Here is a 15,362-nt window from a genome sequence, read left to right on the forward strand (position 1 = left end):
GTAGTTTGATCTGCTTGGGGGGGCCCCCTGGTGGTAGGATCAGAATCCATCCCTGGTGCATGAGCAGGCCTTTTGGAGCCCACTACCTATGATGGGACACCTTGTGCAGCCTTGAGGCAGGAGTAAGAGCTTGCTTGGACTTGCCTCTAATGGATGTGCCTCCCCATGAGAGGCCTTGCCTTCTCATGGGAGGAGTAGAGGAGGCTGGGGGCAGGAAGAGGGAAGAGGTGGATCTTTGATTGGTGTGTAAAGTGAATGAAAAATTAAAAAAAGAAAAAAGAAATGCTTCATGCAAAGGGCACATGTCAAAGGTCCTTCAGCATGAAAAACAGCCTAGAGAAGGACAGGCAGGCTGGACTTTGAATGGTCCACTCTGGCTATAGCCCAGCAGTGGCCACAGCCAGGATCAAAAGAGCCATAGACGTGCTGTCTACTTCAATATCATATGGGCTCGTTCAATAGAGAGTGACTGGTAGAGTTTAAACTGGAATTTAGTGTTTTGCTCCTGGGTCACTTAACAGTAAGGGTTTGCTGCTGTAGACACGGAAGGAAGAGACCTCTTGACACAGGCTGGGTCTACCTCAGCCAAAGGGTAAATGGCCACAGGTGTCTGGAGCTTGGCTGGGCATGGTGGTTTAGCAGTTTTGCTTTCAGAATCTGCTCTTTTTGCAATGAGGCCTCTATCCCCCACTGCAGCTGCTAATTATCCCTCTGGAGACTACAGAGCTTTTCAAGGAGCCTCGTTGCCCACTTAGGAGCTAATAAATCACCAAAGTCCCCCAGGCAGCTGAGCCTTCCAGAACACAAGTGCAGAACACACAGATTTAGCAGAAAGGAAGCTTGCCAGAGACTCCATCTGTAATAGTCAGAGGCAGGCCTACTCTGTGTTCCCAATAATGCTGAGCTCCAGCAGGCCCCTGTGTATGCAGGCTGTACCTTGTGTGGACAGTGGAAGCTGAGGGAGCCATCTGCATACCACTGGGTGGCCAATGTGAGTCAGAAATCTAATTTCCAGAGAGCCCCAGGATGATGAAAACCTGTCGTGGTTTGGATAGGAAGTGTCCCCAAAAGGCTAAAATGTTGAGGGCTTGGTCCTCAGATGGTGGTGCTATAGAGTGGACACAGAGTAAAACTGGCACTGGCGTCATCACCATTGATGACGGACTGGCTGGAAAGACCTAGAGACTTGTTGGAAAAAATACCCTACTGGTGTGTGGGGGCAGAATTTTGAAGGTTGTCCGTGCAGCCCTCTCTCCATTTACATATTCATTGTGGAAGCATTTATTTAGCACCTACTACATACCAGGTATATAAAAACATGTGTGGTATAGTTTCCCTCCACAAGACGTTAACAGTTATGTGGGCCAGCTAGGAATGGAGAGGTGAAGTCTCCCACTTCCCATCTTAGGGTCTGCACCTAAACTCAGCTTTCCACAAACATTGGTGGCTTCCTCCTCTGGTAGAAGGGTCTACACATGAGTCTAGTTTCCTATAGGTCCCCAAGTCTCCAGCAGCTCAGCTGTTGAGCAGCTCTGTCTTGTGTGTACTCAACACCATGATGATCCTGCTAAGCCATCTCACCACCCCTAGGAAGTTTCTTCAAATGTGTGTCTCCTGTCTGTAATCTTCAGTACATGCCGGTCCTTCTGTCCACACTGTCCTTGCTCTTCCTTTCCTTGCCTTGGTTTTTTCCCCCTTTTTTGTTGAGCTGGGAATTGAACTTAGAACCTGGTATATGCTTAATGGACATTTTATCACTAAGCCAGGAATAGTGGAAACTGCTAATCACACACTGAAACCTCTGGAATCATGAGCTAAAATAAATCCCCCCTTCCCCCTTAAAATGGTGTTCCCAACCATCTTGTCATGTCTGGAAATTTGGGGGGGGGAGATTTTTCTCTCTAGTAAGCTCTGCAGGAAGTCTTTTGAGTTTTTCCTTTAGATGACATAGCACAGAATTCTTAGGTGTGGACAATGTAGTCATGCATGGTCCTCCTGTCTCATCCTTCCCAAAGGAAAGCCTTGTCTATCTCTTGCTCTCCTCAGTGGATATTTTCAGAGTTGCCTCCTCCCCAGTGCCAAGAATACAGGAATGGACAAAGACAGCAATCCAAACTCTGAGAGTTTACAGCCCTATTATCATGGTGGTAGGGACTCTAGATATGCTATTAAAAATGGACTGGGGGCTAAGGATGTGACTCCATTAATAGAATGCTTGCCTAGCATGCACACCCTGGGTTTGATCCCCAGAACCACATAAACCTCATGTGGTGGCACAAACCTATGATCCCTGCACTTGTCAAGTGGAGGCAAGAAAATCAGAAATGCAAGGTCACCCTTGACCACAAAACAAGTTTGAGGCCAGCCTGGAATACGTGAGAGTTTGTTTAAAAAACAAACAAACAAACAAACAAACAAACAAACAACAACAACAAAAACAAGCTATAGAGTCTTACTTCATTCTTTTTTTAATTTTTTTTTCCAGAGGTGAGGAGCGAACCCAGGGCCTTGAGCTTGCTAGGCAAGCCCTCTGCCACTGAGCTAAATCCCCAGCCCTACCTTACTTCATTCTTACCGAGTAGGGATGCATGGGGGAGCAGCATGGGGCACACAGTAACCCACGAAGAGCCCCAGTGAAGGCTGTGGTGCTGAAACACACAGTCTAGTGACCCTTCTTTGTCCACTAGAAACATCAGCTTTCCCACTGAGGCTCCTGGGGCTGGGCTCCGTTTCTAATTGAATTAGTCTGGCTTGGGATGCAGGTGAAGTACTTGTCCGAGAGCTCCCAGGGTGGTCACCAGGCACAGGGCTGAGCCTTGAGCTCAGGAGAAAGTGCAGAGAACAACACAGAAACAAGTGGGAGACACTCCTTTATGCTTCGTTTTCCTTCCTGCATCCGGAATGTGTGATGGAAGCAGAGCTTGGATTTCCCACTTGGTCTATGGCATCTATGACCACAATGACATGCCGGGGTACACACCTTTAATCCCAGCACTCGGGAGGCAGAGGCAGGCGGATCTCTGAGTTCAAGGCCAGTCTGGGCTACAGAGTGAGTTCCAGGAAAGGTGCCAAAGCTACACAGAGAAACCCTGTCTCGAAAAAAACAAGCAAAAAAAAAAAAAAAAGAGAGAGAGAGAGAAAAGAAAAACAAAACAAAACAAAACCACTTCTCAGGATTCTCTGCCAAGGCTTCCTCTGCCAGAATGCTAAAGAAGTACTAAGCTTCTAAACCAGTATTGATATCTGAGGACTCAGAATCCACACTATGGTTTGCAATTCTGTCCTCCACAGGCCAATATGTTAGCAGCTTAGCCCACCCCCCACCCCCAGCCAGTGGTGCTAGTGGGAAGTGGTGCAACCTCTAAGAGGTGGGGCCTAGCAGGAGGCCCTTTGGTCATGGAAGTGTGCTCTTGAGGAGGGTATTAGTGCCAGCTCCTTTTATGCTTCCTGTCTGTGAAGTAGAAAGCATCCTCAACCACATGTTCTCCTCCATGTTCACCACAGGCCCCAAGAAATGGAGCCCATTAACCACACACTGGACCATCCAACACTGTGAGTCAAAATAAACATGTTTCCCTATAAGTTTATTGTGTAGGTCATTAAGTTGTTGTTACAGCAACAGAAAGCTGGCTAACACAGGACACTTCCCAACAGGCCTATTTCTGAGGTTGAATCTTGGATCCAATCACTGAGCAATGATGGTGGGCTGGGTTATATGCCGAAGGCAGAAATAAACAAGAGACATGTCCAAATAGCTAATGATCTTTAGTAATAAAAAGAGACATAGGGATAATTACCAAAAGACAGGATGATGCTGATGAATATGAAACACTAGGAGATGACAAGGAAGGGTCACAGATGTGTGACTTCAGTTTGGATTTGTAAAGATAAGGAAGCATTCATCAGAACAAGCAAGACAAAAGCCAGTACCGATCCTTAAAAAATTAAAAATCCAGAGTGTGAAGACAGCTCAACCAGCAAAGTGCTTGCCACACAAACAAGAGGATGCATTTCAGCCTCAGAATCTACACAGAAAGTAGACACAGGGGTGGAGACCCGTGCTTGCAATCTCCATGCAGTGGGGGTTAAAATGGGTGGATCTCTGGGGCTCCGTGGCCACCAGCCTCGCTGAACTGGCAAACTCCAAGCCAATGAGAGACCGGCTCTCCAAAAAATATGGTGGACATATTCTTGAGGAATGACCTCCAGCCTCCATGTGTAAGTGTATGCACATGCACATGTACCCACAAAAAAATAAATTCAGCCAAAGAAAAACACTTATAAAAAAAAAAAAAAAACAACCTTGTGTTTGGAGAGAGTGGGTTTTATGTTTGGTATAGCATGAAGCTTACCAGGAAATGATGGGGATTAATTTTAGAAAGGCAGGGAAATCATACTCCACGGAATACAGGCTTTATTCAAAAGAATCACCAAGGCTTGAGTTGATTGGATTTGCTTTAGAGGGTTTGTGCTGGTGGCAGACTGGATTGAAGCCAGCAGAAGCATGCGCCTGGGAAGCTATGATGGCAGAGAGAAAACAAGTGTGGACACCCTGTGACTAGGCGAGGAGGACGCAGACTTGGGAAGGCTGGGAAGGCACTTGTTCCAAGGAAAAAAGACAGACATTCTTTTCCGGGTCTTTAAAGCAATATGATTTGTGGAGGAAACTAGTGAGTTTGGCTGTTGAGGAGTAGTGTCCAGTCCAGAGACACTCAGACCCTGCAGTGTAGAAGACAGAAAAGCTGAAGTTACATCTCCCATTATCAACGTATGAATCACTTCCTGTATGGGAGAGCAAGTAGGTCATTCAGGATGATCATGCAGAAGGAGAGAAACGGGAGAGAGTCTATTGGGAAGATGCAGAATAGACTGGGGAAAGTCGGGAACTTGAAAGAGACTGAGGAATTCAGAACATTCCTGGATTAGAGAGGTTGTTGGCTCCATTTAAATCTCAAATATATAGAGAAGGCCTGGAGAGATGGCTCAACTGTTAAGAGCACTGACTGCTCTTCCAGAGGACCCAAGTTCAACCAATACCCACTTGGGGATTCACATCTGTAACTCCAGTTCCATAGGATCAGACGCCCCCTGCTGAACTCCATGGGCACTGCAAACACATGGTGCACAGACGTACATGTAAGAAAACCACACACACACACACACACACACACACACACACACACACACACACACACACGTGCACGCACACACACACATACAGGTGTGTGTGCAAGTCTTTGTCCAAAGCAAGAGGGGCAGCTCAGTTCCAGGAAGGAAAATCCAGACTGTGACTGGCTGTGGGGAAAATCATTGCTGAGCAAGTTAAAACAACAGATGGGGGGCAAGTCCAAACAGCAAGTGTAGGAATAGTCTCCTGGTATTTTTTTTTTCAGCATTATGTAGAAAAGAAGGGATACAGAGACTCAAGAGGAATATGCAGTAGGAGAAGCATTCTGCTGTTTGCTAGAAACTGTAAACAAGCATAATTTCATCTGTGGTATAAGGAAAAAAAGCAGACCTCAAGGTGCAGGCTCATGTCCCCACCTATGTGTGGAGAGCACGGAGGTGGACATCCAGCCTCTCCCCACAATATCATCACAGGCTCTAGTGACCTGTTCCAATGATGTAAAAAGAAATGAACATCTAAGAGTGTTCTTTGGAGAGACAGAGAAGGGTTGCTGGACACAGGGGCCTTTCTTTTGGCATAACTACTGTGAACTTATAGTCTGGCGTGTGTGTGTGTGTGTGTGTGTGTGTGTGTGTGTGTGTGTGTGTGCCAGCCAAAGCTGGAGGAGGACCTTGGCTGCCCTGCTCTAATACTTCCCTACCCCTTATTCCCTTGAGATACGGTCTCTCACTGCACCTAGAGTTAGGCTGGCAGCCAGCAAGCCCCAGCAATCCTCCTGTCTCTGCTGCCTCTATGTTACTGTGAATACTGGCATGCCCAGTCACACCTGGACATTTTTGCAGTTATCAAAATCTAAACCCAGAGCCCATGCTTTCACAGCAGGTGCACATGCCCCCTTACTTTGGCACTGATCATGTTGGTTTTTAGGAATTAGGATGGTAGAGTCTCTATTAGTGTCCAGCTGGAGGATGCTGTGCTACTCTGGATGTCACCAGAATTGATCAGAATTTTCCAAACTAGTAAAGGGGGAGATGTTAATGGATGCTGAGGGCCAGAGTTCACAGTAGGCCTACTAAAGCTTGAGAAATGCTGCCTCCATGAATTCCTTCTCAGACATTCGCTATTGTACTAAAGGATATTGCAAAGATATGTATTTAATGGCCTGTCAAGCACCAAGTCCCTGTGCTGGGGAAACCCTTTGCATCAATTACGCCCACAGAGTTTGGAAAACAATAGAGGTGGTTTATGTGTCCTGCTCCATACGTGCCATAGGTCTACTCTCATCACAACCCCACCTTCTAATTATAATGTAAACCAAGTTTATATCTGAGAAACTCCTTCTGAAGATTCTATTGAAATGCATTTGGGGTTGTTTTAATTCCCTCATCCCTTCTCTCTTCTTTTGAGACAGGGGAGTATCACTATGTAGCTCAGGCTACCCACAAATTCATAACCCACCTGCCTCTGCCTTCCAAGTTCTAGGATTACAGATATGCTACCATACCGGGCTTGATATCCCACATTTAAAACTTGGCCCTCTCCATACTAATGTTGTGGCCACACTGTGAGACCCCCAAGCAAGACTACCACAGAACTGATATCTGATGCAAAACACACATGTGGTTATTGATAACAAGCAAGCCCAGGCTTGGTCCACGTTCAACACTCAACACAGCGGGTGGAGGAGGACGGCCCTGAGCTCTCAGGGTGAGGGGTTTTTAAAGGGAAAAACCACAAGCAGGGTGGTGCAAACCTTAACATCATATGACTGGGTGAGGGTGTGTTACCTTTGAATTTACTTTGGGGTTGGGGGTTACAGTTATCATTTTGGGGGCAGGCCTTGAGCTGCCATGGAGGCTGGCTGGCCTCACACATTCACATTGACCCTTGCATGTAGCTCTAAGTTGGTGAGAGGTCCCAGACAGCAAACAACTGGCTGAACCTTGAGCCGTCAGAGTACGTGCAGAAAGGGAGCTACTGCAAGGACTGTGTCTTTTGTTCACGGCCCTCCCAGAAACTGCTTGCTTGAGTCTCAGAAAGCTGAAATTGAGGCCTGATCTCTGAGAGAAGACTGACAGACTGCAATGACGTCTGCTTGGTCCTTTCACTAATAACCACTATTAAAACTTTCATCCCATATGGGTTGATGACCTTGGTCTCAAAACAAAAATATGGGCCTTCCTGCACAGTGAATGTAGAGCCTAAGGATGAGTATTCAGAGAAGCCTGAGGAAATGGGCTGAGCACAGATGGACCATAAACCTAGCACCCTTGTTCCCACAGGTGGACGATGAACCCAGCACCCTTGTTCCCACAGGTGGACGATGAACCCAGCACCCTTGTCCCCACAGGTGGACCATGAGCCCAGAACTCTTGTTCCCACAGGTGAATCGTGAGCCCAGCAAGCCTTGTTCTCACAGGTAGACCATGAGGATGAGGCCAGCACACCTTTTTCTCACAGATGGACCTCTGAGAGGGCTTGGGATAGTTCCAGAAAAGAGTCCGTTTCAAGATGGGATAGAGGAAAACTGAAAGAATGGGATATGAGAGCTTCTACCTTCCTTGCGTGGGGACACTAATCCCATATTAAGAATGGGTAAGAGAAGCAGGGTTGGGGACTTACAGTGAGAATTTGAAACATTGCAGAATGATAGGGGTGCTGTACAAACACACAGCTGAAGACTCAACCAAAGCTAGAACTGATAACTGTCTGAAGGCAATTCTGTCTACTGGTTAAAAATTTGGGCACAGAATTTGGAATGGATGGAGAGTTGGAATGCTGCATTGTTGGAGAATGAGAGACCAAGAGATACATGATGATTATATTGAAATTATTGTTCACTGGGTCCAGAATACAGAAGAAAGTGAAACCAAGAGGTGTCAGAGACCAGCTCTGACCTGTTGAAGGGTCCTTGAGGGGGAGGAGAGAGGGATGAGGAAATATTAGATAGAAATATAGACCTAGACAAAGAGAAAGACAGAGACACAGAACAGCTTTGGAAGGGCCCTGGGTCAACGCCAGCTACCCAGACTTTATTCCTAATGGGCCTTTTATGCATCAGCAAGGGAAGGGGCAAAAGACTTCCCCCTTCCAAGATCAAGGCATAAGGTACCAACAAGTGTAGACCCTACAAAACGCCTGGTACCCCTGCCTTTGGCCAAATCATTCCGTTATGCAGCCCTACTGGGGCAAAGCAAGCTCAGACTTTCTGACCTTGAGTAAGGCCTTACTAGGGAGCCTCTGTGAGCCCCCAGAAGAGGCTCAGAGATAAATTTGAGGACAGGTATAATGAGTTTGGAACTGTGGTAAAAAGTAAAAGGAGACAAAGTTGTAACCAGTCATTTCCTGTGGCGGCCATAACAGACGGAAACCAGGTAACACTGTATCAACAGAAGTGATTCTTTTTCTGGTGTTGGAGGTCAGATTGGTTACAGGGTCAGTCTCCTTTATGTGCTATGAAGGAGCACTGCTCTGTGCTTGTCATAGCTTCTGGTGACAGCTGTGTTGTTCTTGGCCTTCAGCTTTACTGTATCAGCTTACCCTCTTCCCTGCGTGTCCAAGGTTACTGCTGTGGATTTGAGTCACACACATCCGGGATGCGGGACTTCACCTTTACATCTTCATGGACTCTTTCCCCCAATAGTCACACTCACAGGTTCTAGGTGGATATGTCTTTGGGCGAGTCCTCACTAAACTCATTTTGTGGCCCTAAAATAAACTGCGGGTGAAACATTTTAGAATCATGACACTTTCAATGACAAGGCCCAAAGTTTGACTGTAAGAGTTTCTAAAGCAGTGATTCTCAACTTGTGGGTCACGACCCTCTGGGGGATCACCAGCCGTTTCATAGGGGTCACCTAAGACCATCTGAAAACAGATGTTTGCCTTATGATTTATAACAATGACAAGATTAGAGTTATGACGTAGGAACAAAAGTAACTTTGTGGTCAGGGGTCACCACAAACATGAGGAACTGTATTAAAAGGCCGCAGGCTTAGGAAGGTGGAGAACCACTGCTCTAGAGGAAAGCACAGCGAAACTGGTGACAGAGAAGAAGTTGGAGAGCTGTAAGGCCAGGTGGAGGAGACAGGAGGAGGGAGGATGCCGGGAATGGAGAGTCTGTGACACCAAGAAGTGTGAGGAAGGGGTGTGTTGGGGGCTGATGAAGTGCACTGTTGGAGGGCAGTAAGACGGGGGAGATAGTTTGTCTTAACTCCGATGCTTTCCTGTTGGCCTCATCTGACTCTGTGTGAATTTTAGAACAGCTTTAAAACAGACCTAGCCCAAAATGCTTTGAATTGATTAGTTTAGGATAGAAAGAACCCTGAGATCTTTATTTAAATAAAGGTGTAGGGGAGAAAGAAACAAACTAACCAAGAAAGAATCAGAAAGAAAGAAGTTACACCCTTATGTAATAATGTTCATGTGCAGCCTGCAGCAAGAAATGTTCGTTTAAAGACAAAAACATGACCTTCAAAAAAATAGTAGCAACTGGGAGCTAGGGGTGTTCTCCATCAAGGCTGGAGAGAGATACATCTGGACCTGAGACTGCAGAGCGGCTGCCCTCATCCCTTGAAGTCCCAAGCAGAGCCAGAAAATTAAAAAACAAGGGGAAGAGGGCTGCATTGCCTGGCTCTGACCGAGCTTGCTACCAGCCTGGAGAGGTCTTTGCTTCATGCAGCCTACACAAAGGGTGTAATTCAGAAGTTCTTCCACAGAAGATGTCAGAACTCATTTCTATAACTGTTGCTATTCTTGCAAAAACAAGCTTTTTGCTCCTCAAAAAAAAAAAAAGATTTTAATATATTTGAAGAAATATATTTTTTTGCCAGGATAATACTCAACGGCTTACTTTGTATCTTTTTGAATACATAATAAACACATTAAAAATTTCAAGCAGTGTAAAAGATTATACAATCAAATGTAATTCTCGTTTATCCCCGATTGCCTGGCTCTCCCCACCCACATACAGTTCCCCCCACAGCACTAGCTACAATTACCAGAGTCCTGTGTCTCCTTCCTGAGACAAGAGGCCATATCTGGCCTTTCTTCATTATGAAGGATAGGGTCATCCTTGGTGTAAGTTGCCACGATTCCAAACTCTGTGGATGTTGAAGTCTCTTATATAATGGTGTAGTATCTGTGTGTGGTCCACACTCCCACTCATGTAGTCTTTGAATCATCTCTAGGTGACTGGTTTATAGTACATAATGCAGCATCAATATTATATACAAAGAAACATCTGTATATATTTAGCATGTATACCTTTTCCTAAAATATTTTTAGTTTGTGTGTGTACAGTGTGTGTGTATAGTGTGTATGTGTGTGTATGTGTGTGTATATGTGTGTATAGTGTGTATGTGTGTGTACAGTGTGTGTGAATGTGTCAACAGTGTGTATGTGTATGTACAGTGTGTCTTTGTGTGTGTCTGTGTGTACAGTGTGTATGTGTATATATAGTGTGTGTACAGTGTGTGTGTGTGTGTACAGTGTGTGTGTGTGTGTGTGTGTGTGTAGCAGGTCGTGCATGTGGAGGTCAGAGGACAGCCTCAGGTACCATTCCTCATCTTCCATCCTGTTTGAGGCAGGTTGCCTTTGTTTCTCTGTTGTATATACCAAGCTAGCTGGCCAGTAGCCTCCAGAGTGTCTCTACTCTGCCCATCTTGCATAGGAGTGCTGGTATTCACAGAATACAGATAACTATCTTTACATGGATTCTGGGGATCCAAACTCAGGCCATCATACTTGCCTGGCCTCCCCAAATATTTTCAATCCACAATTGGTCGGATCTCTGGCTGCAGAACCTATGGATACAGAGACTTGCTGTTTGGTAGAAATCATTGCATAGTAATACATGTATATACACTGGACCCTACTGGTTGATTAAACAATTTGTTTAACCCATAGTGACAGATATTCAGTTTGTTTCTGCCTTAAAGAAGCCCTTGTTAAATATGTTTTTAAAATTCAACGTGAGTTGAAGGGAGTTCCTCACCAAGTAAGAAACTCAAATGGAGCAAGAGAAAGAGGACTGTGTGAGTGGAGGGAACTAACAGCAAACCAAACCAGCCATGCTCTCTGATGATGGGTTGTTTCTGTCCCCAGGAGCCTGATGCCCAGGACCTTGGAGACCCAGATCACACTAGAGAAGACGCCCAGCTATTTTGTCACTCAAGAAGCCCCCCGACGGATCTTCAACATGTCGCGAGACACCAAGCTGATTGTGGTGGTACGGAACCCTGTGACCCGTGCCATCTCTGACTACACGCAGACACTTTCCAAGAAGCCGGACATCCCCACCTTTGAGGGCCTGTCCTTCCGCAATCGCAGCCTCGGCCTAGTGGACGTGTCTTGGAATGCCATCCGCATCGGCATGTATGCACTGCACCTGGAGAGCTGGCTACAGTACTTCCCGCTGGCCCAGATCCACTTTGTCAGTGGCGAGCGGCTCATCACTGATCCGGCTGGTGAGATGGGGCGCATCCAGGATTTCCTGGGCATCAAGCGATTCATCACAGATAAACACTTCTACTTCAACAAGACCAAAGGATTCCCTTGCTTGAAAAAACCAGAGTCGACACTCCTGCCACGATGCCTGGGCAAATCAAAAGGGAGAACTCATGTACAGATCGACCCTGAAGTCATAGACCAGCTCCGGGAATTTTATAGACCTTATAATATTAAATTTTATGAAACCGTTGGGCAGGACTTCCGGTGGGAGTGAGTCTCTGAGGTACAAGGGCTCTTATCTCTTCCATGAGGTTTGCTCCCAGAGACCCTGAGCCTCAAATCCAGCCCCTCTTCCCATCTTGAACCCTATGATGGATCATCTTGGAACCAGGAAGCTGAGTAAAGGCCAAGAGACTGGTGGTCCCTGCTCTGTCCAGGAAAAGTCTACCTGCTCTAGCACACCCATCCAGTTCTAGAATCGGCTCCCTCCCACCCGTGAGAGGCCTTGGGGAACTGCTGTAAGAAGAGTGGTCTCCCAATGTTGGGATACTTTGAGTGGAGATGGTTCTGTTGCTGTGAGAACACCAGTCCATGCCATCACTGTACACTCAGTGGTGGACTTCTTAATTCCATGTGGCATGTACCTTCCCTCTGAGCTTAATTTCCCCCAGCAGCCCTGAGTGGTAGGATAGGAGAACGCCTTCCACCCTCCTCAGAAGGCAGCAGCTTATCAACAGTATGCAGAGCTAACAACACCTCTCTGGCCACTCCAGGAGACGGACTCTGTGATGATGAAATAAGCCAGTGACTTCAAAGCCTGTGGTCTCCACTGTGCCTGGAGGATGCTGTCTTTGAAAAGCACTCTGTGACTCTCCCGGCTCCCTGTGGACAAAAGCACATAATTCTGCTGTTACGGGTACTTTCTTCACACGAGCTTTCATGTTCAACATGCACGGAATCATGCTTGTCCATGTGAAATAAATATGGCTCTCTCGTGTCCTTATCACTGAGTGTTTCTCTCTAAGCCAGGCCTTTTCATCAGTAAATCCCAGTGTAAGAAGAAGTCAGTGGCGGGTTGGGGATTTAGCTCAGTGGTAGAGTGCTCGCCTAGCAAGCGCAAGGCCCTGGGTTCGATCCTCAGCTCAAAAAAAAAAAGCTGAAAACCTCAGTCGCTGGGCGGTGGTGGCGCACGCCTTTAATCCCAGCACTCAGGAGGCAAAGCCAGGCGGATCTCTGTGAGTTCGAGGCCAGCCTGGGCTACCAAGTGAGTTCCAGGAAAAAGCGCAAAGCTACACAGGGAAACCCTGTCTCGAAAAACCAAAAAAAAAAAGTCAATGATGTGGAAGACATGGGAAGACAGTTAGGGGTGGGTGGGAGTGTGAAGACTGTGTGGGGGAGAAACCAGGGTGGAGACAGGGGTGGTTTCTAGCTGTAGGAGTCTGGGACAGAAAGATTTCATAGAGATCTGTAAAGAATGTGTTCATTTTATTTATTTATCATCAGGGCTAGGCATTGAACCCTTGTACATGCTAGGCAAGTGTTCTAAAACAAAGTTATAGCCCAGTCTTTTTTGCATTTGTTTTCTTATTGTGTTAGTGTGTTGTATACATACATGTTCAGGATGGTGGAGAGTGTGCTCATGCACAAGCTTGTGTGTGCACATACCTGTGGAAGCCAGAGCTTGGTCTCAGGTGTCATTCATCCAGCAGGCCATCCACACTGTTTTTTGAGACAGTCTTGCACTATCTTGAGGCTTGCCACTTAGGGGATTATGTCTCGGTAGACTGTCCACCTTGGTTTTTGTTGCTTTGTTTGTTTTTGAGGCAGAGTCTCTTAGTGTGCTGAAGCTTGCCCATTAGGCTCAGCTGGCTGAACAGAAAGCCTCAGGGATCTGCCTGTGTCTACTCCCCTAGTGCTGGGTGTGCAAACACTTGCTACCATGTCTGGCTTTTGCCTTGGGTGCTGGGAACCAAACAAAAGCTCTCATGCTTACTCAGGAAGCTTTACCGATTCTCCCCTGCTCCTGTATTTTTAAATCTTGAACTAAGTTTCCCAGACTGACCTTGAACTAAAGGTCTTCCAGCCTCAGCCTCCTGAGTATCTGGGATTAAAGTCTTATACTACAGACCCAGCTTCTTCTCTGAAACATGATTTTGACTGGATAATATCTCTGCTTAGATACTTTCAACTGAAAATACCAAATGGAAGGTCTGAGGACTGAAGGAGCATCAGATACTTTTTTGCTGGGCTAGCATGAAGCTTTGAAATACCTGACAATGGTTACAAACTGCGAGTATTGGTATCAAAGTGTGGGGTTCTTTTTTAAAAAATGGATACTTGTCTACACAAAGCCTGTACTCTACCATGAGAAATGGTGGCCACTTGTGGACAGGACCTGTACTCCTGAGCTTCCCAACTCCTTCATAGCCCCTTTCCCTAACTGCATAATCTGCTTGTCCCATGTGGGTATTTCCCAGTCTTGCCTTAAATGTCCTAGACTCTCAAGATGATGTCCAGTCCCTCCAATATGGCACCCAAGATGATCCTAACCCTTGTCGTCTGTTTCTTCTGATTCTTTCTCATCCTCTCCTCCAACATTCCAGAATTACATGCTTTCTTGTACCCTTTGCAAGTCTCCATACTCTGGCCCATTCCTGTTCCTTTGCTTTGTAATACTTGCACTTCTCCCTTCCCCCACATCGCCATCTCATTTGAAAACCAGGATCCCAGTCAGACTTCATTCAAGTATCATTTGCTTGGCATTTGCAAGGCCATCTCCGTCTGCAGACATCTGCTCACTCTTCTGTTTTCATCTGGTAGTTTATCAATAACAGATTTCATTATACTAGGTAACAGTTAGACATTTAAATGTGTTTCCTCCATAGACCATGAACTCTTTGAAGATCATGACTATTTTATGCTAACCCAATATAGTCTCACAGCAAATGTTTAATGGGTGGATGGATAGGTGTGTGGGTGGGTGCTGAAGTCTAGGGCCTTGGATAAGCATGTGCCAAAGAAGTAAACTGCTGCAGTGTGCTTCCTGGATGGCGCCATGGTCTAGGAGGCAGGAAGCTCTAGGGAACCCCCAAGGGCCTCTGCATTCATGTGCTCTGCCAAGCATTATAGAGGTGTTAGCAGAGTTTTAGGGCAAAAGCCCCCAACAAGCTCAGCTTGGCCTCCTGTCCCACTAAACCAATTAAGAAGATGAATAATGATGAAAAGCGGAGAGAGGGGTTTGGGTCCATATTTACTCTGGGAAAGGGAACAGATAAAGGGACCACATGACTTCATCTTGAGGGCACTGATTAGAGCTTCAGGTTTAAACAGAGGGACAATGGTACCAGGTAGACATAATTACACCACCCTGGTCAAGTTGGTCTGGATGCTCTTGCCCTGTTCTGGTTCTGTAGGATAGTCCAAAAAGACTTATCGCTTGGAAAGAGCAATCTAATGACCATGGGTGATCACCCCTGCTCCAGAACACCTTCCTTTCATAGGTAATTCCCTCATCTGAGAGGTGTGCTGTCCCTGCAAGGCTCTGCTGTTCCTGGAATTGGAATCAACTGCAGACTTAAGATAATGGCTAGACTTTTGATACCCTTCAGGAATTGTGAGCAGGACATTGTAAAAAACTGATGTTAAGAGGCCTCTGCGGTTCTTATCTTTGTGCCTTTAGCCTTGGAGGAGAGTAAGGTAGGCTAGACATCTAGTGTTTCTAGATATAGACACCCCTTGGGGGTACCATGCCTGCATGCAGAGGTGAGCAGGTGACCCTAAGAAA

At 46.3% G+C, this 15,362-nt stretch overlaps 1 protein-coding gene across 2 annotated transcripts in view; it reads left to right on the forward strand.

Annotated features, from left to right (window-relative positions):
- Positions 1–12,594, forward strand: part of Hs3st2 (heparan sulfate-glucosamine 3-sulfotransferase 2) — a 105,923-nt gene extending 93,329 nt beyond the window's left edge. The window contains exon 2 of one of the 2 annotated variants that reach the window (XM_036190956.1): positions 11,234–12,594. In XM_036190956.1, coding sequence (XP_036046849.1) covers positions 11,234–11,852 — 619 coding nt within the window. In that variant the 3' untranslated portion in view covers positions 11,853–12,594. The remainder of the gene's footprint in view (positions 1–11,233) is intronic. The other variant, XM_036190965.1, reaches the window with a different exon arrangement.
- The last annotated feature ends 2,768 nt before the right edge of the window (positions 12,595–15,362 follow it).

Source organism: Onychomys torridus, chromosome 1 (genome assembly GCF_903995425.1).
Source record: "Onychomys torridus chromosome 1, mOncTor1.1, whole genome shotgun sequence".
Lineage (NCBI taxonomy): Eukaryota > Metazoa > Chordata > Mammalia > Rodentia > Cricetidae > Onychomys > Onychomys torridus.